The sequence below is a fragment of the Pempheris klunzingeri genome, chromosome 19 (genome assembly GCF_042242105.1).
Source record: "Pempheris klunzingeri isolate RE-2024b chromosome 19, fPemKlu1.hap1, whole genome shotgun sequence".
Taxonomy (NCBI): domain Eukaryota; kingdom Metazoa; phylum Chordata; class Actinopteri; order Acropomatiformes; family Pempheridae; genus Pempheris; species Pempheris klunzingeri.
This window is the reverse complement of record NC_092030.1, coordinates 417,501-442,500: the sequence shown is the minus strand read 5'-3', so window position 1 is coordinate 442,500 and position 25,000 is coordinate 417,501. Positions and strand designations below refer to the sequence as shown.

The 25,000-nt window shown below is 51.4% G+C and overlaps 5 protein-coding genes across 6 annotated transcripts in view; 4 read left to right on the top strand and 1 right to left on the bottom strand.

The window, feature by feature from the left end:
• scarb2c (scavenger receptor class B, member 2c) overlaps window positions 1-430 on the top strand; it is a 9,511-nt gene extending 9,081 nt beyond the window's left edge. Inside the window, exon 12 of the mRNA XM_070850865.1 lies at window positions 1-430. This exon is cut by the window's left edge and continues 723 nt beyond it. The gene's annotated coding sequence lies outside the window, so the exon portion shown is untranslated.
• Window positions 431-1,146: 716 nt separating this feature from the next.
• LOC139219079 (liver-expressed antimicrobial peptide 2) lies at window positions 1,147-2,399 on the top strand. Its single transcript, XM_070850867.1, has 3 exons — window positions 1,147-1,212; window positions 1,316-1,449; window positions 2,240-2,399. The coding sequence occupies exons 1-3, from the start codon at window positions 1,147-1,149 to the stop codon at window positions 2,271-2,273; spliced, it is 234 nt and encodes a 77-aa protein (XP_070706968.1). The 3' UTR covers window positions 2,274-2,399.
• Window positions 2,400-6,909: 4,510 nt separating this feature from the next.
• Window positions 6,910-13,313, top strand: LOC139219187 (AP-4 complex accessory subunit RUSC2). The gene is made up of 9 exons (XM_070850993.1): window positions 6,910-8,202; window positions 8,507-8,702; window positions 8,794-9,753; window positions 10,783-10,859; window positions 10,946-11,120; window positions 11,219-11,324; window positions 11,452-11,498; window positions 11,861-12,518; window positions 13,202-13,313. The coding sequence occupies exons 1-9, from the start codon at window positions 6,910-6,912 to the stop codon at window positions 13,311-13,313; spliced, it is 3,624 nt and encodes a 1,207-aa protein (XP_070707094.1).
• Window positions 13,314-18,558: 5,245 nt separating this feature from the next.
• Window positions 18,559-22,123, top strand: LOC139219186 (uncharacterized). Its single transcript, XM_070850992.1, has 6 exons — window positions 18,559-19,347; window positions 20,742-20,894; window positions 21,079-21,202; window positions 21,316-21,389; window positions 21,510-21,583; window positions 21,784-22,123. Exons 1-6 carry the CDS (start codon window positions 18,559-18,561, stop codon window positions 21,866-21,868), a joined length of 1,299 nt encoding a protein of 432 aa, XP_070707093.1. The 3' UTR covers window positions 21,869-22,123.
• A 600-nt stretch (window positions 22,124-22,723) lies between these two features.
• rnf208 (ring finger protein 208) overlaps window positions 22,724-25,000 on the bottom strand; it is a 9,204-nt gene continuing 6,927 nt past the window's right edge. For both annotated transcript variants that reach the window (XM_070850732.1, XM_070850733.1), the window contains one exon: window positions 22,724-24,410. In XM_070850732.1, the coding sequence (XP_070706833.1) occupies window positions 23,072-23,848 (777 nt within the window). In that variant the 5' untranslated portion in view covers window positions 23,849-24,410 and the 3' untranslated portion in view covers window positions 22,724-23,071. The remainder of the gene's footprint in view (window positions 24,411-25,000) is intronic.

The window sequence follows — 25,000 nt, the reverse complement described above, 5'->3', positions numbered from 1 at the left end:
TCAGCAGCAGCAGTGTGAAGGGAAGCTTTGTGCCTGCTGTGGACGATGATGAAGCCACGCCCCCCCCCCCCCCCTAACGGCTCCATGCCGGTGACACTACTGACCGAACAGCCGTTGTCCCCCTGAACCTCTAGGAAGTGCCTGGGTGGTTAAACAGCTTTGTATCTGATTGTTGTGAAGTTTTGGGCGACAGCTGATCAGGTCAGTGTTTCTGTACATTTCCCCGTTGTGGACTAATAAAGGAATCTCTTCTCTTCTCACAAAGTAACGTCACTACAATGTGTAATCTCTGCTCCACTGCTGCCCCCCCCCACGCCTCTGTCCTCTGGTGCTCTGTCAGCGGGGGAGCAGTCCGCCTCCTCTGAGCTCCGGACAGGTCACATGTCTCACAGTTTGTCTGCTACAACCTCAATAAACCTGCCTCATGTCATCTGACGGTCTGAGTGTGTTTCCTCCGTCACACAGAGCGCCGCCGCCTCATAAAGAGCTGAATCATCAGCAGCTCCTTCCTGCTTGTCCGGAGGTCAGTGATGAGCTGGTTATCACCTCAGGACCGACTCCAGGGCCCGTCTGACTCATTCATCACCGGCCGAGGCTGGAACGTCTCTAGTTATAGCTGCGCACACACACACACACACACACACACTCACACTCACACTCACACTCACACTCACACTCACACTCACACTCACACTCGCACCAATCAATCAATCAATCAATCAATCAATCTTTATTTATATAGTGCCAATTCATAACAGCGTTCTCTCAGACTGTTTCCATGAAGAGCAGCTCAGACCAAACTGTTAAATAAGAGAGAGACTCAGGAATTCAACATTAAAGATTCAGGAATCCCCACAGAGCATCAGAGATTAGATTAGACAGTGGAGGAAGAACTCCCCTTTAACAGGAAGAAACCTGGAACAGACCCAGGATCAGAGGGGGGGGGGGCTAGAGAGACAGAGAACACAAACAGAAACCATATCAGTTATGATATGTTCCACGTGTAGAACTGATAAGTGGGGGCGTTTACATCAGTGGCTTTGAAGCAAACTGGAGCACTAATGTGTCATATGACTGGAAGGGTGGCCCCTCCCTGACTGAGTAAAGGCTTCAGTGTGAGCGGCCCCCTGAGGAGCAGCAAACAGCATGGGGACTCTGCAGCAGTCGGTCGTCGTTCTGTCGGTCATCCTGTGTCTGCTCTGTGCCGTCCAGGTGCGTCTGTCCTCTCAGTTTGCTTCACGGTGGCTTTTGGTTTGTGCCGATGTCTGCAGCATGTTGTCACCTTAAGGGCTCCTGAAGGCTCCTGTGTTTGCAGGTGGACTCCTCGCCGGAGGACTGGCACGGCCTGCTCCGGAGGACCAAGAGGTCCCTCCTGTGGCGCTGGAACAGCATGAAGCCGGTGGGGGCCGGCTGCAGGGACCACTCGGAGTGCGGCACCAAGTACTGCAGGTAAACATCTGAAGCTCCAGCTGCTGCTCAGTTTCTCCTTCTACCTTAACATCAGTTGAGCGGTTCCTCAGACCAGATCAGCTTCTCCATCATCACATTAGTAGCAGAACACAGGGGGAGACACTGCGGGGAGAGTCCTCGTCTTTTCAGAGGTCTGGGACTGTTTCGCTTCCACCTGACTTTCCTCCCAGCTTCCCCTCTGAGACCCTCCTACAGACACCAACCTTTAATCTGTCGTTGCTGCGGCTTCTGCTCTTGTGCCGTCCACAGTCTGTTGGCAGGACCTTCTGATTTATGGAGCGATAACAGCAGACATCCAGCTGGTCCTCAGGACCAACCTTTGGCTCTCATGTGTCAACAAGATAAAAGGAGACTTTTGAACCTGATCAATCCACAGTTCAGATTTCTGCTCCGGACAATAAGATCACAGGAAATCAGATAATCAGGATCGTTTACATGTTCAGGAAACACTAAACACAACCGTCCTGCTGTCAGCGATCAGCTGTGGAGTCTGTCTGTCTGCCTGTCTGCCTGTCTGTCTGTCTGCCTGTCTGTCTGTCTGTCTGTCTGTCTGTCTGCCTGCCTGCCTGCCTGCCTGCCTGCCTGTCTGCCTGCCTGCCTGTCTGCCTGCCTGCCTGCCTGTCTGCCTGCCTGCCTGTCTGCCTGCCTGCCTGCCTGCCTGTCTGCCTGCCTGCCTGCCTGCCTGTCTGCCTGCCTGCCTGTCTGCCTGCCTGTCTGTCTGCCTGTCTGTCTGTCAGCAGTAACTCCACTCCTTCATGTCTCCTCACAGGAAGAACACGTGTTCCTTCTGGAGCGCCGCCTGAAGAACACAAACACAAACACGACTCCACGGGGAGACAGAAACAACCCCCCCCCCCCCTCAAAGTCTCAGGCTGAGCCCTGTAGCCCTGTAGGAAGGACCTGATGACACTCAGGGAGGGGGGCTGCTGCAGTGTGAGGAGCTCTGCCCTCAGCTTTCTCTTTCCATATTTGTTGGTACTTCCTGTAAACTGTGAATATTCAGATGTCCTGTTTTAACAGCCCGTCTCTCCCTAATCCTGTTATAATCCTGTTATAATCCTGTTATAATCCTGTTTTCATAATCAAATCAAACCTTTATTGTGTCAGACACAGACGATAAAAACTTCTTCTACTGAACTGATCTGTTGTGTTTACTCTGAGTGACGCTGTGACTGACTCCCTCCTCACTGCTGATGAGAAACACTGACAGTCAGATCAATAAATCAGCCTCCTGTGTGGAAACGAGGAGGGCGGGGGCATCTTATTGTTGCTGAGGAGAGGAGAGCCGACCTCTGACCTCCGACCCCCACCTGACATCCAGCTCTTTAACAGGTTAACATGGTTAACAGGTTAACATGGCGGACCCTCCCACCATGGGGGGGCTGCTCTCAGGCCTGATCTGTCCCTCAGCTGAGGAGGAAGTGGAAAATGTGTCCTGATGGATGTGGATCCTCTCTGTCTTAGTGGGGGAGGCTTTCAGGTGGACAGTGACCCCCCCACACAGAGCAGAAACAGTGTGGAGGAGGAAGCATCACTGACCGCTCAGTCCACCAGCAGGGGGCGCTGCACTCTCATCAGTGAAGCACCTGACAGTGGAGAGTGATCATGTGACCATCAGAGACACTTCTAAACACTTCTAAACACTATTAAACACTATTAAACACATTTAAACACTTTGAAACACTATTAAACACATTTAAACACTATTAAACACTATTAAACACATTTAAACACTATTAAACACTTCTAAACACTATTAAACACTATTAAACACATTTAAACACTATTAAACACTTCTAAACACTATTAAACACTTTTAGAATCACCTTTATTGGCCAAGTTTGTACAAGCAAACAAGGAATTAGACTCCGGTGAAACTCGTCTCTCTAAGAAGAGTGAAGTAAAGAAATAAAGTGGAACAGTATAAATATAGATAGTGATAAATAGCAGTATCTACAGTGGAGGGAGGAGGGGGTCTACTGCACAGTGGTTCCTCAGTCTGAGACCAGTGACAGTTCATCAGGGGACTCTGCAGGGTGTTTAAAGAGTTTATGGGGTGTGAGGGGTCTGCAGAGACATTACCTGCCCTCCTCCTGACCCTGGACAGGTACAGGTCCTGGATGGAGGGCAGGTCGGCCCCAGTTATCAGACCTGACTGTCCTTTGCAGTCTGTGCCTGTCCTGTTTGATGGCCGGTCCAAACCAGACCGTGATGGAAGTTAAACACTTTTAAACACTTTCAAACACTTTTAAACACATTTAAACACATTTAAACACATTTAAACACTTTTAAACATATTTAAACACATTTAAACACTTTTAAACACATTTAAACACTTTTAAACACTTTTAAACAGATTTAAACACATTTAAACACTTTTAAACACTTTTAAACAGATTTAAACACATTTAAACACTTTTAAACACATTTAAACAGATTTAAACAGATTTAAACACATTTAAACACTTTTAAACAGATTTAAACAGATTTAAACACTTTTAAACAGATTTAAACAGATTTAAACATCTTCATCACACCTGTGACTGGTGTATCATGGCCTTTGTTCAGTGGGACTGTCTGTGTTAGACAGGTGAGGGTATAAAAGATGATCAGACATGCCTCCCTCTGTCTCCCCCTCTCTCCCCCAGTCTCCCTCTGTCTCCCCCCCCCCCCCCCCCCCCTCTCTCTCCCCCTGTCCCCCACCCTCTGTCTCACCCTCTCTCCCCCTCTGTCTCCCCCTCTGTCTCCCTCTGTCCCCCCCCTCTCCCTCACCCCCTCTCTCTCCCCCTCTCTCTCTCTCTCTGAGCTAAACTCAGTGTTTGATTGGAGGAGAGCTGCTGATGCTTTCCGGCTTTGTTTCCCGCCTCCTCTCGCTGCCTATTTTTACCTCTCTGTCAAAGACAAATATATTTTTAGTCTTTGCACGTGGACTCTTTTCCAACCAGGTGTCGCGGATGCTTTGACTGACGGGTCCTTCTCACCGCTCATTGGTTAAAGCTGCCGTTACGTCACAGCCTCCCCCCGGGCCGAGCGGTGCTGAGGCGGCTGTGTGTGGGGGGGGCGTGTGTCTGTCCGGACCTCCCTGTCGGACTCAGAGCTCCGGACCGAGCGGCAGCAGTGATGGAGATCCGGAAGCGGCGCAGACACAGCCTCGAGGGAGCGCGTCTCTGACGTCACAGGAGCGTCCAGCCCGCCGTGGTTTTTCCACAAACTGTTTGTTTGCGTGGATCTGGAGGCTGAAGACCGAGGGGGGGACACCAGGCACCTGGACAGGAGGGGGGGACAGCAGCTGTGACTGACGGCGGCTCTCAGGTAGGTGATGGAGAGATGAGGAGGAGGAGGAGGAGGAGGAGGAAGAGCAGGCGGCCATGCTTCACTTTATTCAGTTGATTCTCTTTTGTCTCACTTTATCTGTGTGTGTGTGTGTGTGTGTGTGTGTGTGTGTGTGTGTGTGTGTGTGTGTGTCCCTCCTCTTGTTGTTCTACTTCGGCCACTTTAAATGAATGTCTGATTGTCATGATGAAGAGCAGCACACACACACACACACACACACACACACACACACACAGTCTCTCTGCTGTGTGTGTTTTCTGCAGCTCAAACATCATCTCTGATCATGTTTGCTTGTTACTGAGTTCTTGAGTTCTTGCTGAAGCCCCCCCCCCCATTATGAGCTGTAATGAGAGAGACTTCATCGTTAACCATCATCATCATCATCATCATCATCATCATGTGAGCCTGTTTCCAGGCAGCAGTGCCCCCCCGACTCTCTGCTCCATCCCGTCCGTCCTGCTGACTCGACCTGACAGGCCTCCCCAGCGCTGGTCCCAGCCTGCTCCGAGCTCTTTGGCTCTTTGTGCCGAGACTCAGAGGAGCTGCCGGTCCCCCCCCAGCCTGCTGTCCTCATCAGCCCCACTGGTGACAACAAGCAGGAAGGGGAGCTGTGTTTGTTCCCTGTGCAGAGGAACAGTCTGCTGGCTGGAGTAGAAATAAAACACTTGGAGAGGACGCTCTTCTATCTTTAAGTGTAAAATGATGCAGTTTAATTCAGTCTGATGGTGGAATACGTGTGTGTGTGTGTGTGTGTGTGTGTGTGTGTGTGTGTGTGTGTGTGTGTGTGTGTGTGTGTGTGTGTGTGTGTGTGTGTGTGTGCTAAAACTCAGCAGCTGCAGAACAGGATCATAAATCTCCCTAAATGCTCTCCTTTATTCTGTCACGGCTCTGAAGGTGATCCAGCAGGTCCCACAGCTCGGCCACATCCACCCGTGTGCCAGCTCACCGTCTGGTGTGGACACGAGGACAGAAGCCTTTTCTCTGTCTGAACATACGTGTGGACCTGAAGTGTCACTGGGCTCCAGCCTGTTAAACCAGACTGACCCAGTTGGGCCTGATCAGACGTGTTGCTGCCTGCGGTCTGTTTACTACGTGTTTCCACGTTGTTTACTGTGATGATGTGAGGATGATAAAGAGGATTAGCTCTTCGTGGTCATCTGCAGCAGATGTTGTTCACAGTGTTTGTGCTCAGACGGCCGTCTGGTGTGTGTGTGTGTGTGTGTGTGTGTGTGTGTGTGTGTGTGTGTGTGTGTGTGTGTGTGCTCACCATGTGACTGCTGAAGACACACATCAGTAAATGGTGTTTGCTGTATCCTAGCAACATGAATTATTACTGATTTCAACTTAAACAGACGATTTCATCTTTATTCACGTTGCTTTCTTCTCCTCAGTCTCTGAATATTTCATGTGCTGATGTTTCATCATGACTTCTGTCCTCATGCTCACGTTTCATGAAGGGACGATGATAATTGTGCTGCAGATCTTTTACTTTAACTTAAGTAAAGTGATGAGAAATGTATTTACTCTCAGCAGCGTCTCTGCAGTGCTGCTGCCCCACTTACAGAGCAGCTGGGTAACCAAGGGGCTGTGGCTGCCCCCCCCCTCGGCGGGGAGAGGAGGAGTCTGTTAATGTGTGACTGAACCGCGGAGGGGGGGCCGCGCCGGGGGCCGCCGGCAGACACTCAGTGGGCCTGCAGCTGTGCTCTGTGCTTTATCCTCTCTGCTGTGCTGGGACGCTTTCACAGCACACGTTTGTTACTGAAATCTTTAATGAGCTCCCCGAAGCTTTGAGCTGCAGCACAGTGAGGACCTGAGACTGTGAGCAGAACAAAGTCAGAGGATCCACGTTCTGTTTACAGGCAGCACTCCTCTGCTTTATCATGTTGTCTGATGAGCCTCAGGACGAGTGGCACAGAGTCATAAGACGCTTTTAGTGCATTTTTAATTCTCATCAGTATCTTCTATCTCATGTTTAGAGCACAGCAGCAGCAGCAGCTTCATACAGGCTAGTCTCTGTATCTGTGAGTCACTGACTCTGTTCTGTTGTTTCAGGATTCATTTTAGGAACATGGAGGCCGTGTCCGTGGTCCAGCCCGAGCCAGCGCTATGATCGGAGCCTCCAGCCTCTCGGGGGACACCCTGATAGCGTGCCGCTTCCCTGTGGTTCAGCTTCCCACGTGGCAGCTTCCCGTCCAGGCCCTGTGCAGCTCGGCCAAGAGGCCCGGCCGGCTGTGCTCCGTGGGCCTGACCCGGGCCGTGTCCCTGCCGGAGCAGGACTCGCTGCACAGAGAGCCCGCCCTCGCCGCTGGACGCAGACATTTCTTCAGCAGCTACAGCAGCCTGAACGAGGACCGAGCGGAGGAGGAGGGGGGCAGTGACAGCAGCGGGAGGTACGACTCCACCTCGTCACCAGAGGAGGCGACCGTCCACCTGAAGAAGGAGAGCTGCGCGGCCAGAGGCGGTCAGCGGACACACAACTCCTTCCTTCCCAACACAGAGCTGGATGAGGACGAGGAGGACGAAGACAGCGATGGCGGTAACCTGCACAGGTACCACGAGGACTCCTCCTTTGTGTTGCATGGAAATTCCAACTGGCCTCTCAGTAACGGAGGCAGGACGGAGGCGGGGGCCCGTGGAGACGTGGACAGTGACTGGGGCGCTGAGGGGGGCCCGGAGTGGCTCCGTAACCAGCGGCAGCGGCTGGACTCCCTGCAGACCGGCTGCCGGTGCTTTCACGAGAGCAGATCCGGCTTGTCGGCTCCTGGGGAGCAGGACCCAGACAGGCTGAGGGACAACGTGTCCTGCTGCAGCCACGGCCGGCACAAATGTTCCCCGGAGCTGCTCTCCAACGGACACACAGAGGACGTCAGCGACTCTTCCTGTAACAGCTCGGACGGCGTGTTGGTGAACTTCTGCACCATCTACAACAGGAGCAACAACCCCGCCACGCCGCACGACCTCAGCAGCCCGGCCCCGCACCCCTCCCACTCCCCGGAAGGATCCGTGTTCCTCAACCTCCAACCTGTTCCCAAGACTCCAGCCGTCCACCTCCAACACGATGACGTGACCGTTTACTCCCCCCCCAAAGAGATGGTCGACACGACGCCCTCTGCTTCCTGCTGGTCTCCTCGGGGCCTCGACTCCAACTGCAACCTTTACTCCCTGGAGCCGCTGCCCCCCGGTCTGTCCTCGCTGGAGGTGTCAGACCTGACCGCCTGCCTGCAGAGCCAGGCCTCTCTGGCCATGGGCACCAACCAGAAGTACTACAAGCTGGTGACATGCGACCTGTCCTCCCAGTCGCCCAGCCCGGCCTGGTCCAGCCTCACCAGCTGCCCCGAGGGGCAGAGCAGGAGCTCGTTCCCTCCCCCAGAGCACGGACAGCACGAAGAAGTGGAGAAGGTAACGTGGCTCTAATATTAGAGGACGTCAGCGCGCTAAACTTAGATGTTTAAAGGGAAAATGAGGACAATATATAAATATAAAGTATTAAGATGATGTCTCTGTCCAGATTTAGATGTTTTCTAACACTGAACATTATTCTGACAATTTACTGGCACAAAGTTTAAGGTCTATTTTTATCACCTGATGCAAAGTGAGTGTTTCATAGAAGAAAGAGAAAACAGAAGAACGCTCTTCTCCTCCGTCAGGAGAAGGAGGAGAAGAGTTTCTCCTGCTGCTCTCACTCTCAGACCTCTGTTACCAGGCCGCCCCCTCCTCCAGTGAGAAAGACCTCTGCAGGAACAAACTCACAGACGGCGTCCAAAGCACCTCCCACACACCCGGAGTGCTGAGCCCCGGCCAGCGTGGCCCCCACAGCAGTGAACACCAAGGCGCCAGCGCTGCATCCACATGGCCGTCTGCGGGCCGGGGGCCCTGCGACCCCGACGCCGCTGAGGAGGGTAAGACCGTCCGTCAGACCAAGTCCATCTGTGGCTTTATGAATGAGAATAAAAGTCATGTTTAGTTGTTGTGTCCCCCCCTCCCTCCCAGGAGCCTGTTCCCTGGGGAGCACCGTGGTGCGCTACAGCAAGGCCCAGAGACCGACCTCTCTGCCCATCCAGCCCTTCGTTCTGGTCCCAGCTGACAAACCGCAGACCCGACACTTGGGATGTCTTCTGGATCAGTACGTAAACCAGAAGAGCAGCAAGTCCGGCGGCCCCCAGCCGGCCTTCACCTTCAAGGGTAAAAGGAGTCAGTGCTTCTCTAACCTGCAGCTGTCCACGATGGGCAGCCCCTGCCCCGTCTTCCTGGAGGCTCCTTCCAGCTCGGACACCTGCTCCACCTGCACGCCGAGTCCGGAGTGCTTCAGCCGCAGACACACGTGGAGCCAGTCCGGCTGGAACCAGGGACGCCCGAGTCCGAGCGCACCCAGAGGAGGCCTGGATCCGGCTCACAGCAGCACGAAGCCCAGACCGGTCCAGGAGCGAGACAGAACAAGCCCCAGCTCAGGCAAAACTCCCGCTGATCTGATCCCATCTTCCACCCTGGTTAAAGTCCCCACCCAGCAGGACCTTGTCACCCTCCCCCCTGAGCAGAGCCACGCCAACGCTGAGCCCAGAAGCCCCCGGCAGTCCCAGACCCACACCTCCTACCGCTCAGGGCCCTCTCACACTCCTCCCACTTTACCCATAACCCCTGACAGCCTGCGCCCCAACCTGCAGGCGTCCCCGTCTCCTCCCACGGCCCCCCAGCCAGAAGAGAGGGTCCCTCAGAGCCGGGCTGCACCTGCCGCTGACTCGGGCTTCTTTTTCCACAGTAGCTTCACAGCGGCCCTCTCCTCAGTGGCTCCGCTGTCCTCCCTGAGCTCCCTGCTGTCCCTGGCTGCCTCTGGGCTGCACCCACAGCACCCCCCAGACTCTCTGATCCTGAGTGACAGGCCGCCCGCAGAGTTCTGCCTCTCCCCCGACACGTCCTATGAGTCCATGTCTCTGAGCCACCTTCAGAGGAGAGGTGAGGCCCCGGAGCGGCTGGTGCACGCCATCAGTTAGTGTTAACACGATGTTTGCTGCACTGTGGGCCACGCGCTCACATGTGAACGGACAAACAGTGATGACTGGATTCTTCCTTCACTGGACTGTCTGTCCGGTGAAGAGCTGCTGAGAGCAGCAGTAATAACTCAGTGTGCCGCAGCAGTGCCTTCACTACCCTGAAGGGGCTTCCTCTCAAACATGACCTATTTTTAACTCTCCCTGCACGCGATTGGCCGAGCCTTCCGCTCCGCAGCCTATGTGTGTGCGGCTGTGAGCTCCAACAGAGGACGAGAGCGATGCAGTAGAAACAGTGCTAATGATTTACACCACAACTAATCATGGTGCTTCACTGCTGCCATACGGGCCGCTTGGTGCAGAAATAACAATAAGAATGTAAAGCTGTTGAGATGGATAGTCAGAGATGGAGACGTTTGCAGCAGCCAGTGTGCTGCAGCACTGCAGGCGGCTTCAACATGCATAAAGAATTTACTGTGACATTTGCAGAGGCAGGCCAGTAGGAGACGAGGATAGAAAGGCAGGGGGGAGCAAGTCAATGAGCGCTGCTGCTGCTGAAATGGAAAACTCACTCAGTTCTCACTCACATTTGCATTCCTGCTGTGTGATAATGAGCCCCGAGAGCTTTCGCTCATATCTGTATGCTCTGACCCAGTTAGTGAGGAGAAAATAAAAGGAGTCTTTTCTGTTTATCACTGGGTTTGAGCTTCTTAAAGTGAAATCTGCCAGCGTAGCATCACCTCAGCCGGCTCTTAATACAAGTCACCATGTTTAGATCATTTTCTACAAATCACTTACAGTCTTTTTACAATCTTTCACTTTGGTCAGAAGCATCCAGGCAGACAAGCAGATTATTTTGGTTTACTTGATAAAATGAAGACTTCCAGCAATCAATAAGTCACAGAAGTGAAATCAGAAGTACCATGTTCTGTGTCTATTAACGTATCAGTGTTTTGAATAGAAATGACACCTTCAGCTCGTCCTCTGTGTCCAGGTCTGCTGAGGGCTGTGAGCAGGGCGGTGGATCTGATCATGGCTCACTTTGGCAGCAGCAGAGACCCTGGAGAAAAGGTAGGAAGCGACATCCAAAGATCTGGAAAAGTAGAAGTGGACCAGCAGGAAACACACCGTGTCATATTTCTGTCCCGCTGCCGTAGATGCGTCTGGGTAACAGCTCCCGCAGTCCCACCATCGCCGGTCTGGTCCTGGAGCATCTGTGTCCGTCGCTGCAGAATATCTTAGAGGACGGTCTCCGGGACCACAAACTGGATCTCATCATCGGGCAACGCCGCAACCACTCCTGGAGCGTGGTGGAGGTGTCCACTCGGGTCGGTAAGTGGGACCGTGGATGACGACCGGGGGGAAACGTGGTGAACCTTTTTGCTTGTTGTGGGCTCTGATGAACTGGCCTCTGTCCACCTCCCCCGCAGGGCCGTCCACCAGGGTCCTTCACAGCCTGGTCTCCAAAATCAGACAGTGTCCCCAGCTGGGCAGCCACTGCATGAGGCTGAGAGCGTTCCTCATGGGCCTGCTCAAGTGAGTGTCCACGTGGTCTTTGTTCACGCTGGTGACATGACAACATGACAGCATGACAACATGACAACATGACAACATGACAACATGACAGCACGTAGCAGCATCTGTCCTCTTTTCTCTCTTTCAGCCTGAGAGCGTTGGAGTTCTGGCTCAGTCACCTTCACAGTCAGACAGGTGAGCACACACTCCTCGCTAGTCACATGACAGGACGGTCAGCTGGTCACTAAGATTTCACCGACTACTGAACGCACATGAAATGTGTATCCACGCTCCCACAGAGCCGGCTGAAGTAACGGCTCCTGGTGTTTCCACTGCTTCAGGTCACATCTTGCTCTGTCCAGTGCCTGGTTATGAACTGTGTGTTATTCTGATTAGAAAGATGATAGTCAGCTGATCTGCTGAGGAGGAAAGAGCCTGTTAACAGTTGTTACTGTGACGTGTCGGCACGCTGACGTTAACATGAAGCTGATTACAGCCTCACACACTGCTGGTGTGTCTGGATCCTGATTGCACATGTCTGCATGTTGTGTTCGCAGATGTGGTGACTACGTACTACCACTCGTGGGGGTTCCTGTCCATGTCCCTGGGCCCGTGTCAGCCCTTGTTTCAGGAGCTGCTGCTCCTGCTGCAGCCGCTCTCCGTGTTGCCCTTTGACCTCAACCTGCTCCTGGAGCCCCGGCTGTTACGTAACAGGCAGCTGTGTTCGGAGGAGCAGAGCGTCTCTCCGCCTCCACCCTGCTCAGCCCTGCTAGTGACCAGCTGGCCGTTACTGCAAGCTGACAAAAAGGCAGACGGCAGTCAGCAGACCGGGATCTCCCACCAGGCCGCTCTGCAGCATCAAGGGGCCCTCAGCTCTCAGCAGCAGGACGGCAGAGGGATGCAGGCCAGCAGGAGTCCTTTGTTAGCTCCCATTCCAGAGTGGTGGCCGAAAGAGCCTGACCTTATAGACGGCGTGGATGAAGGGGAGGACTGTAGCCAGAATAATGCCGATACCTGGTCTCAAATAAGTATGGACAGCAGGCAAGAGGAGAGGCAGGGGGAGAAAGACAAAGAGACGCCAAGTGTGTCACCTTGTGTCCAGGCTGAGAATCGATGTCAGGGCAGGCTGCGCTGGGCCAAACTGTTTGGAGCAGCTGATGCTTCCACCAGGACGGAGACGGTTTCTCAGAGTCACGCTGGAGCACAAGCGAGGAGGTAACGGCAGTGAGCAATGAAAACAAGTGCAGGTTTCGGTTGATTTTAATGTGACACTAGAGGATATCTCCAGTGTTTTTAAACCTGGGCCCTGTTCTTACATAATTTTAAATGAGTAGAAGGTAGTAAAAGTGTTGGAACTGGTCCAGTAGATCACCTCAGCCAGCAGACACCAAACGGGCTGCAATGGCTGCAACGTGATCCTTTGGGACAACTGCACCTGATCACAGTAGGTCCACTAAAAGAGCTTGTTTGATCCACTGACAGGCTCAGAGTGTTATTCTAAGTGTGTGACAGCATCATGGAAAGGATCCCTACAGAGAGAGACCTGGAAGATCCTTTTGGTTTAACCACAAACAGCACACACACCAGACTACATTCACTAAAACAGGGATTTTAGAGCTGCTGCTCCATCAGGTAGTTTATATGTGTTATTGTGTGACTTTGGTGTTTTAGTTAGTGTTAGTTTGGATCCAACACAATATCTGTTTAACACACAGTAACACAAACAGACCAGCAGCTCCTGTGTTCTGTGAGGCAAAATGACTGTTTTTGTCAGTGGAGTCTGGTGTGTCTGCAGAGAGCGATATAACGGCTGAGGTTGATCCTTAATGTATTTCCTTAATCTTACCTATCTTAATCTAACCCTGGTAACCAGACCTCTTTAATCTTTGCCTTCGTAGGTGCAGGCGGCCATCACAGTGGCTGCACTTTGACAGATCCCACCTCGGACTGTTGGCTCAATCCATTCGTTCAATGAAGCTCGGAGGAGCCGCGCCTGACGAGGACTGCTGAGGAATAAACCCTCTGTGGCCGAGGACAGAGCGGAGCCTACGAACAACAAGTCCTTACTGCATGATGATACATACACGGCGCCCGATGTCACTGCTCAGCTGATCAGACAGCACATGAAACACAGGATTGGCACAGCTGGCGGTGGCCCACGTTCATCGAGCTGTACGTTGCACTAACCTCTAATCCATTATGTCCTTTCTAATGTCATAGCAGCTCTCTGCCAGTAATCAATCAGGTCGCACCACTACAACTTAAAGAATGTCTTACCAAGTAAACAGCTGTGCTACAGGAAACAGCTGTAACATCTGCTGGCCAATCAAAAGCAACCCACTAGGTAAACAGGAAGTGGCTGTACCATCATGAGCTGCAGCACAGCTGCTAAAATAACAGCGTCTGGGTCCACTTTGTTGAATCTGACTGCTCTGAGCTTTTGTAAATGTGTCTCCAGTCAGTATCCTCTACTGGGAGAAGGTGAATTATGGGATAACGCTACACTAACAGGGTATTTAGATCGTCATGCAGTTTGATGTTAACTTAAAGCTAACTATTCTGTTCTGTTTGTGAAATGTAGTTTAGAAAGCATTTTAATTAACTGTCAGGTTAAATATGTCGTTGGGTGTTGGGTTGGATCAGCTACAGGTACAGGTACAGGTAGAGCCACAGGTACAGGTAGAGCTACAGGTACAGGTACAGGTACAGGTACAGGTACAGGTACAGGTAGAGGTACAGGTACAGGTAGAGCTACAGGTACAGGTAGAGGTACAGGTACAGGTACAGGTACAGGTACAGGTAGAGGTACAGGTACAGGTAGAGCTACAGGTACAGGTAGAGGTACAGGTAGAGGTACAGGTACAGGTACAGGTACAGGTACAGGTACAGGTAGAGCCACAGGTACAGGTAGAGGTACAGGTAGAGGTACAGGTAGAGGTACAGGTACAGGTACAGGTAGAGCCACAGGTACAGGTAGAGGTACAGGTACAGATAGAGGTACAGGTAGGTACGACTACACCTGGATGTTTCTGGGTGTTAATATGCAGTGACAAACTAGCTTGTTTTAATCCAGCGATGCACCGAGGAAACACTCCTCCATGGCTGATGTCCTGTCAGCCCCTCCTCAGGAGGCAGCGTCACCCTGAGCTCCTCCTCAGGAGGCAGCGTCACCCCGAGCTCCTCCTCAGGAGGCAGCTCCTCCTCAGGAGGCAGCGTCACCCTGAGCTCACAGGACAGATTCAGCCTGAGCTGTTTTCAGTGTGTCCAGTGGGGCTTCTGTCTCCTTTTGTATCATATCAGTCAGAAAATGTGGATGTGGACCTGCTGTAGACTGATGGACACTCTCCTTATCCGTGCTCAGTAGGTGATGTGATGGGGCTGGGGGGGGGCGCCACCCCCTCGTTAGATAGACTGAACCTAAAGTGTTGTGGCTGCGATGTGCATTCATGGAAAGACTCCCCCGTTAGCAGTGAACAAACGGCCTGCTGTCCTTTCCCTTCATCCACTGACAGAAACAAGGAGCAGCAAAGTGTCAGAGCTTCACTTCCACTAACTTCCTCCCCTGAGAAAACTCCCAGCATGGACTTAGTGTAGGTGCATGAGGCAGCAGACGGCTGTGAGGTGCTTCTGTTCTCTCTGACTCCGTCATGTTTCTGTAGATGTAGACTTTTCTGCCACTGACAGTTTAACTGTGGACTTGTTCAGTAGTTTGTCTTCCAGTGAGGTGTGTTCAGGTGCACTAATACACAGGACGCCATCTTGTGGCTGTGTCAGGTATGTCAGGTGTGTGTCAGTGTGTGTGTCAGTGTGTGTGTCAGGTGTGTGTGTCAGTGTGTGTCAGTGTGTGTGTCAGTGTGTGTGTCAGTGTGTGTGTCAGGTGTGTGTCAGGTGTGTGTCAGGTGTGTGTCAGTGTGTGTCAGGTGTGTGTCAGGTGTGTGTCAGTGTGTGTGTCAGGTGTGTGTGTCAGTGTGTGTCAGGTGTGTGTCAGTGTGTGTGTCAGTGTGTGTGTCAGTGTGTGTGTCAGGTGTGTGTGTCAGTGTGTGTCAGGTGTGTGTCAGTGTGTGTGTCAGTGTGTGTGTCAGTGTGTGTGTCAGGTGTGTGTCAGGTGTGTGTCAGGTGTGTGTGTCGGTGTGTGTCGGTGTGTGTCGGGTGTGTGTCAGTGTGTGTGTCGGGTGTGTGTCGGGTGTGTGTCAGTGTATGTCAGGTGTGTGTCAGGTGTGTGTCAGGTGTGTGTCAGGTGTGTGTCAGTGTGTGTCAGGTGTGTGTCAGGTGTGTGTCAGTGTGTGTCGGTGTGTGTCAGTGTGTGTCAGGTGTGTGTCAGTGTATGTCAGGTGTGTGTCAGGTGTGTGTCAGGTGTGTGTCAGTGTGTGTCAGTGTATGTCAGGTGTGTGTCAGGTGTGTGTCAGTGTGTGTCAGGTGTGTGTCAGGTGTGTGTCAGGTGTGTGTCAGGTGTGTGTCAGGTGTGTGTCAGGTGTGTGTCAGGTGTGTGTCAGGTGTACTTTGATGACTGAACAACGTGTGTTTTTTATGTTTCAGCAATAATGTGAAGTCTGTGAAATGATTCCTCCCACTGTCTTCTCTCATCCTCTGAACGCCTCCTCTGATGCCCAGTGACAATCAAATAAAGACTAAACGTACTCGGCTGTCTTCTTCTTCTTCTTCTTCTTCCTCTTCTTCTTCTTCTGCTCATTTGTGTGCCAAATATTGTTGGAATGCAGCCGTGAGGACTTCCTGCTGAGTTTTGTTCCTGATGACTGATAGGACACGTGTCTCACATCATGTTGCTGGTAATGATCATTTTATTGAGCGTGTGATGCTTTTATGGCTTTTCCTGAAGGATCCTCTCGATGCCGCTCTCCCAGTGCATTCTGGGAGAGATGGCCAAAGGTGTGTCCATGCATGAGCAGGTATCCTGTCATGAGATCACACGTCTGTGTGTCCTGTGAATGATGTGCCCCTGTTTGATGGATAGATGGTGGGCATGGGGGTCACTGTGCTCCCTGGGGGGGGCTCCCACGCGGTGGTGGTGAGGGGGAAACCTCTGCCGACGAGGAAGTGAAGTTTTGGCGCAGGCCTGTGAAGCCTGTAAACAGACAGGACACACTGAGCTACTGGGGAATTCTGGGAATTCAGCGTGCTGAAGAACAGGAGCCAGAGTCAGTGTGAGTCAGAGGAGCCTGACGGGGGCGTTTAAGATAAGATGTCTGTGTTCCTGCTCCTCAGCGCTCTGGACAGGAAAGCTGAACACACAGCAGCTAAACAGTGACTCTGATGGGACCGACCTGATGTGTTTACTGCTCATTATTCCCTCAAATGTTGCCATGACAACTTTCATATTTCAGGAGTGTGACAGTCTGTTTTTGTCCACCAGCTGTGTTGACTTCTTCTTGTTGCACCTGAGATAAAGTACCTGTGCAGGTTGATCATCGTCCCTGAAGTATGAAGACTTCACTTTGTTGGACTTTGCTGTCGGGGGGGTTTGTTTGATGTGTAACTGCTGAATATAACACCAATAGATGTTCCTGTCCCAGTGACCCCACTGACACTGTGACTGTGGGGGGAAACGTGCTGCAGGAGAACTGGTTCCTCTGCTGATGATCCCTGAGATCAGCTGAAACGGTGAAGGGATCTGAATCTGCCTCTCAGGGCGGATCACCTTACAGAGTGCCCCCAGTAATAAACCTCTGCCCAGCAGGTGTCCGCCTGTGTATCACCTGTTCAGGTTACTGTCAGAGGAGCTTCTCAGTGTCAGGGGGGTGTGGGGGGACCATCTGTCTGTCTGTCTGTCTGTCTGTCTGTCTATCTATCTATCTGTCTGTCTGTCTGTCTGTCTGTCTGTCTATCTATCTATCTATCTGTCTGTCTGTCTATCTATCTGTCTATCTATCTGTCTATCTATCTGTCTGTCTATCTATCTGTCTGTCTGTCTGTCTGTCTGTCTGTCTGTCTGTCTATCTATCTATCTGTCTGTCTGTCTATCTATCTATCTATCTATCTATCTATCTGTCTATCTGTCTGTCTGTCTATCTATCTATCTATCTATCTATCTATCTGTCTGTCTATCTGTCTGTCTGTCTGTCTGTCTATCTATCTGTCTGTCTGTCTGTCTGTCTGTCTGTCTGAGAAATGCTCACTACGCCCCCTAGTGACCAGTGTGTATGTTGGAAGATAAAATAAAAATTATCTTATGTCTGTTTTATCTTAAATATTAAAATGATATAATATAATATAATATATTATAATATAATATAATATAATATAATATAATATAATATAATATAATATAACATAATATAATATAATATAATATAACATAACATAACATAACATAACATAACATAACATAATATAATATAATATAATATAATATAATATATTATAACATAATATAATATAATATAATATAATATAATATAATATAATATAACATAACATAACATAACATAACATAATATAATATATTATAATATAATCTAATCTAATATAATATAATATAATATAATATAATATAATATAATATAATATAATATAATATAATATAATATAATATAATATAATATAATATAATATAATGATACTGATTTCCACCCTCATTTTAAAGGGTCACTTCACCCAGATGATAAACACGTACTTTCTCTAGTGATTCCAGCTGTTCAGACTGCTTTGGTTTTATTTAACGCCACATCTTTCTAACAAATAAAGTCTCCAAGCGCACTGTGATTTCATCTTATTTCCCTAAATAAAGGTTGCGATAGTGTTTAGACTTCACACTGCACCATTTTTAAAAATGTTTCTTTATCTTTTCCTAAATCCTAGAACACACACTGACCTGATGTGTGATGGAGCTGGAAAAGTGGAACTAACCCTTTAACACACACTGAACTAAAAGAATAAAGTCAAACTAAAGTCGACCTGTGTGTGTGTGTGTTTGATCAGATGGCCCATCCTGTCACCTGGGGGGTGCAGCAGATCTGATCAGGACTCCATTCTCCACATTCCTTCTCTCTCTGACGGTTCAGTGAAATTACGAAACGCTGCTTATTGTTTCATACTGTACGTCCACGGAGGAATTTAAACAGATCGTGTTTCCTCTCCCACAAACTCTGGAATGAGTTTTTACTCCATCTGAGCTGGTGGGAACATTTTCTGCCCCCCCCCTGTCTGTTATTCAGCAGTAAACCTGTGTGACCGTGTCACGGCTTGTTTCTTACAGGTGTGAGGAAGTTCACTGCAGATGAGTCAGTGCCTTCCCAGGATGCAGCGGCAGGGAGGAGCAGGTCTGGACACGCGGCTCAGAGCGGTGACAGATGCCGGGGGGGGGCGTGGTGGAGGAGCAGAGGCGGATCACAGGGGACGGTTTGAATTCTGCATCTGCAGTTCAGCTCAGCTCACGAGAGCGAGCTCATCTCTGAGCCAGGCTGTGGACATGAATCTATACAGGAGCTTTGGAAGCCTCATGGAGGCTTGGGTAACGGAGGGGGGGCGGTGTTTGGACTCAGAATTGCTTGGAAATAATGATGAAGACTCTGCTCCACCTTCCTCTGACGTGGGGACAAACCTGCGCTCGGAGTCGGTGGACTCTGGAGTGGAGACGGCCAGCTGTGACGCCTCCTTTGCTGCTACGTCCTGCTCCGTCTCCACAGGCCACGCAGAGATGGACACGTTCACACCAGAGAGAGAAGCCTCAGCGCCACAGTCTCCTCTCCTCTCCTCCCCCGTGCCTTCATCGGCCTCCTCTTCCTCCCCATGCATCTGCACCGGCAGAGCTCACCAAGTGGAGCGGACCCTTCAGAGGACCGACTCCGGCCGTCCGCAGGGCCGCCCAGAGCCCCTCACAGTGGAGGAGGTGCTCAGGCGACGACCTCGAGCATCTTTTCTACCCAAACGGCCTTCATCCGAGCTGACGAGAGGTCAAAGGTCACTGAGCTGTGGCCTCAGGAGGACGGCCGACCCCTCGGGGTCCGTGAGGCAGGCGTCAGAAATGTGCAGACGGCCGATGAGTTTGAGTTTTGACAGACGCGGCTCTGCTCGCACAGGATCACAGGTGAGACACTGTCGACGCCACAAACCAAACTCAAAGAATGCTGAGAAGATCCCGAGTGTCTGACTTGTGTTTGTGTGTGTTTGGGAGCAGCTGGAGGATGACAGCAGCCTCTCAGCGACATGTAGAGTCTTGTACTGCACAGAAAGTCCCACAAGTGGAACAAGGTCTCTACTTTTCCTTCAGTTAGAAGGTTGCAACACACACAGAAAGTAGGACAGGCGTGTCGTCAGTCACACTGGATCTCTGTCGTGGTGAGTGTGTCTGAGGGATCGTAAACCAGTCTGCCCAGGTGACTCCACGCCCACAGGCACGACAGGAATGGATGGAGATGGGGGGGGGGGCAGAGCGGAGACTGGGGGGCTGGATAGCTTTTACCCACATGACAGAAAAAGATGTCTTGGTGTGAGATTAGATTTGAAACAAACCTGTGAAAATACCATCGATGTTCTTATTCTTCATGTGTACGATGAGGTCAGCACACTGTGTGTCTGTGTGTGTGTGAGTGTGTGTGTGTGAGTGTGTGTGAGTGTGAGTGTGTGAGTGTGTGTGAGTGTGTGTGTGAGTGTGTGTGAGTGTGTGTGTGTGAGTGTGTGTGTGTGTGTGTGTGTGTGTGTGAGTGTGTGTGTGTGAGTGTGTGTGTGAGTGTGAGTGTGTGTGTGAGTGTGTGTGTGAGTGTGTGTGTGTGTGTGTGTGTGAGTGTGAGTGTGTGTGTGTGTGTGTGTGTGTGAGTGTGTGTGTGTGTGTGAGTGTGAGTGTGTGTGTGTGTGAGTGTGTGTGTGTGAGTGTGTGAGTGTGTGTGTGTGTGAGTGTGTGTGTGTGTGAGTGTGTGTGTGTGTGTGTGTGTGTGAGTGTGTGTGAGTGTGTGTGTGTGAGTGTGTGTTTTAAGGCCTTTCTCTTTGAAAGGAGTCCCAAGATTGTGACGAACACAATAACAGAAGCCAAATAGGAATGATTACACAACCTTTACGTAATAATTAGGTGTAATTAGTGACTAGAGTTCAAAGACTCTTGTGATTAGTAAATAGTAATCTGATTCTGACTGAACAGGTCGACGTTCTTCTGAAGGTTTGTCTCTGAGTTGATGAGGGAGGAGAACTGAATGAGTTCCTGAAGTCGCTCTGATGCAGGATGTCTGTAACATCAGCATGAAGTCAGACTGAGTGTTTCTCATCTCTCTATCAGCTCCAGCTGCAGAAGTCATGCTAACATTAGCATGTTTACCATGTTCAGAGTTTGAGTCGGGGGGGGGGGGGGCACAGGCATTAAAGCCTCTCTGGGGCTCTGTGGGTGTGTGTGCAGTTTCCTGTTGAGGCTCCTCAGTGTGGACGGACTGACGGCCTTTAAATATGAAAGCTGACTCCACCTGATGCTTTCTGGCTTTGTGATGTGTGCAGGAGCCCGGCGCGTGGGAGGGGGCGGGGCTGGGTCCTGGGCTCACCTACCTGGAGCAGGTGTGCCAAATGTTAGAGGAAGTTGCCAGACAACAGATGCACGGCCGGGCGCCGCAGATGGAGATGGATGCCCTGCAGGAGCATCGGGACGTGGAGGTGAGCCAGGTGAAGACACTCATGCGTGGAATTGTTGCAAAGCAATTACGAAGTTGTCAGAGTTTCCACGGCGCGGGCCTGAAGACCTGACGGGAGCTCGTCACGCTGCTGATGACAGGATGTCTTGTTGCAGCCCGAGGGCTCGTATGAATTAAACCTTTGTCTTCACTTTCTCATCCGTCAGAGTGAGTCTGCAGCCGCTGAGGACGTCTCTTCTCCCCATGAGCCCCAGCAGAGGAAACATCAACCACACACACATTTTCGGCAGAGATCTGCTTCAGACATAACATCTACTGCACTGCACCTCAGTGAGTCACCTGCTTCTCCCCATTCCCAACTTTAGAGGGAACAAGCTTTGCATATTCATGTGTGTGTGTGTGTGTGTGTGTGTGTGTGTGTGTGTGTGTGTGTGTGTGTGCAGGAAGGCTGAACACAGACTGCAGAGGGCAGCATCTGAGTACAGATGACCTGCTGGAGACGGCCGACGGAAAGCAGGTAGAAAACAGATGTAATGTGTCCTTAACCAGTCAGAAAAAGATAATAATGTATGAACATGTCTGTGTGACCTTATTTTAGAGGAAATCTCTACAGTCTTCTGTCGTCTGTCATCTGCAGGAGTCTAAACAAGAGGAGACGAACACAACTGACAGGAGTTGGAGGTTTAAAATTGGCTCTTTGGGGAGAGAGGGGTGAGTCAAAGGGGTGAGATGGTACATGGTGTAACCTCTATGGGGGCAGTGGTCTTATTGTCTTGTGATGCATGATGCTCTGAGGAAATGTGTGTGTGCTGCTCCACCAGAGAGTTGGAGCTCACTGTGCTTCTGCTCGTCCTCTCTGCTCCCAGCCTCCTGCAGCAGCAGCTCTGTGTCATGACTTTTTATCTGTGCAGCCAACGGACGCAGCCATCTGAGAAAAGCTCGGCCCGGCGGCGGCTGAGCCAGCTGTTCCGGAGGAGGAGGACGGTGCCCGTTTAACTGGACCTCGGCGAGCCGTCGAGATGTTTGGACTTTGTAGTTTTGGCTCTGGAGAGGAGGAAGCTCTCCTCAGTCTGAGCTCCTGTCTCTGCCTTCACACTGACGTCCTCTACAGCCCACGTGATGTAGCAGTCGGCCATCTTTATTTATTGTCTGCTGTATCTTTGCCCTCATTATTTATACTGATAATAAACCGGATGATTTTCTACACAGCTGTGATGTGATAAAAATAAACTTTCTCACTGCAAAGCTTCATTTTTAACTTGTGTCTGTATTTTTGTCCACATCAAAGCTGAGAGAACACTGATGCTCCCTCTGCACTGTGCACTGACAAATATCATGATAATAACAATATAGATATCCGGTCCAGCTGGTCCACTGAACTTTGTGTATTTTTCCTTCATAAATGACTGTTTATCAGTGTTCAGTCAGCTTAGGGTTAGGGTTAGCGTTGTTTCAGATTAGGGCAAACTAACAGATGAATTAATGGTTATATTGGGGTGTTTTTAATGAGCTTTCTGCGTGAAGTATGGGGGCTAAACCCCCATGAAAAACATCCCTGATGGTGCTTCTTCATTTCTACTCGTTTCTGGATTTTCATCTTCATTGAAAAGAAATAAATGTATGAATGAAAGGATGAAGCCTTCATGGGTTCATTTCTTAAACTGTGCAGGAGACACACACACACACACACACACACACACACACACTCACACACACACACACACACACACACACACACACACACACACACTCACACACACACTCACACACACACACACACACTCACTCACACACACACACACACACACACACACACACACACACACACACACACACACACACACACAGGTATTCTGATAATTTATTTCATCTTTATTCACCTAGGTTGGGGGGGCAGACCTCCCCTGGCATTCCCATGTAAAGAGATGTCAATGACGAACACATCCAACCAGACGAGAGGGTGAATCTGATTCCAGTTCATACATAAAATACATTTATTCACTATTTACTGACCTGCCGTCAGTCCCACAGTCCGTCTGTGCTATTAAATATAGAGAGATAACATCTGTGGGGGGGGGTCACTGTAGGTGTGAGGGGGGAGGGCGGCAGGGAGGCGAGAGCATCTAGACAAGAAAGAGATGGTGGTGGGTGAGTGGGGGGGGGCAGCGTCGAGTCATGCCTGCAGCGCCCCCCCCTTGTCTACATGATGCCGCAGGAGGACAAGGGGTTGGCGATCTGGCAGGTGCAGGCTGACTGGCAGTACTGGCGCACAGTCTGGTAGCAGCTGCGGTCGGCGTCCCCCCCCCACTGCACGGGTCCGTTGGGGTCGGAGGGCAGGCGGCTCAGGATGCTGGTGTTGATGGCCAGAGCAGCCAGGCCGTAGTCGGTGAACAGCACCGTCTCGCGCCGGCACGTGGGGCAGGAGATGAACTTGTACTTGGGGCAGGACTCGTACAGGATCTGCAGACACTCCTCACACACCGAGTGCAGGCAGGACAGGATCCGAGGGCGCTTCCCCGCAAAGTTGTAGGTGTGACCGCACGTGGGACAGTCCAGGGGCTCGCAGGGCATGACGGGGCCCGAGGAGGAGGAGGAGGAGGTGGAGGAGGAGGTGGAGGAGGAGCGCAGCACGTACTGGTTGACGATGACGTCCTCCATCTTGTAGTGGAACTGGTGGTAGCAGATCTCGTTGGCACTGGTTTTGCGCTGCGCCAGGAAGCTCTGCTCCCTGCGCGTCACGGGGGCCGAGGGGGACACCATGGGCCTGGGGGACACCGTCACGTCCAGGGCCAGGTCGCTGCACGCCTGGTTGACGATGATCTCGCCTTCACCGCCCCCGTCCCACGCCACCCTTGGGGGCGGGGCGTAGCGCGGCTGGGTGACGGGCATGGGGCACTCTCTGGGGAACTTCTCCGACTGGATGATCTTAACGGTGTCCATGGGGATGGTGACGGGCTGGCGCCTGAGGCAGGACATTCGCACGTTTGTGGAGGTGGAGGTGGTGGGGGGGGGGCTGCGGCTCTAATCAGTGCGGGACGCCCCCGTCTGGTTCTGGACAAGGGGAGGAAATGGGGCTCTGTGTCTGCAGTCAGCCATTGGAGGGGACATGGGGGCGGACGGCGGTCTCCATGTTTCTCTAACAGACCCCCCCCTGGATATGTCCAGGTGGTCTGACGGTGGACAGGTAGGTGTCTGTGGTTTGGACAGTCGGGACGGGAGCACACAGAGAACAGTCCCACCTATATACACACAGCACACAGTGGGGAGGGAGGGGGCAGCGGAGGAAACCTCTCCTGATGAGTTACGGTCCGGCCTCTTGGTGCCTCTTGGTGCCTCTTGGTCCGCGGTGGTCAGGTGACCCCGTGTGACCCTCTCAGGGGGGGAGGAGGTCTTTCTTTGGGAGGACTCCTTGGAGCTCCCGAATTCCTCTGAGGGGGGAGTGACGGGTTGTTCTGGACTTCCTGTCGGACGTCCCGGCTGAGCAGAGGCCTCTGAGCTGGTCTCCCTGTTCCAGACGGGTGGGGTGTGCTCCCTCCACCTGTGGAGACAGTGAGACAAGTTTTATCTGAATGTTTGAGAGAGGACGTCTCTCTGGGGGAGGTTTGTCCTGTGGTCCAGGTGAGACCAGGACTTCCTAGTGTTTTCATTATAACCACATTTAGAATGAACTGACATTAGAGCAGGGGGGTCCAAACTCTAAAACTGTATTGGAACACGGCCCACACGTGGAACCTGCACTGGACTGTGTTGTACTTCTCAGTCTCACCACTAGGGGGAGTAACTGTCTTTGAACGAGGCAGCTTCTCTATAAAATGAGTAATAGAAGAAGAAATGTGCTACAGGTGACCCAAGATGGCAGAATTAAGGAAACGTAAGAGAGCAGGTGAGAGTAGAAAGTTTGAGACGCGATGAGAGCACAGCTAATAACTAATGAAGATCACTTTTACACTACGGAGGAGCTGCTGGATGTTAGCAGGCTAAAGAGCAGTCGGCATGATCAGAGTTAAATGGGACGAGCTGTGTGGAGGTACGACGGATGGGGCTGGGGGGGGGGGGGGCACTGGCTAAGTCGTGGCTCTGTGCTGCAGTGGTTTTATTCCCTGAGATCAGTAATGGACCAGTGTTGAA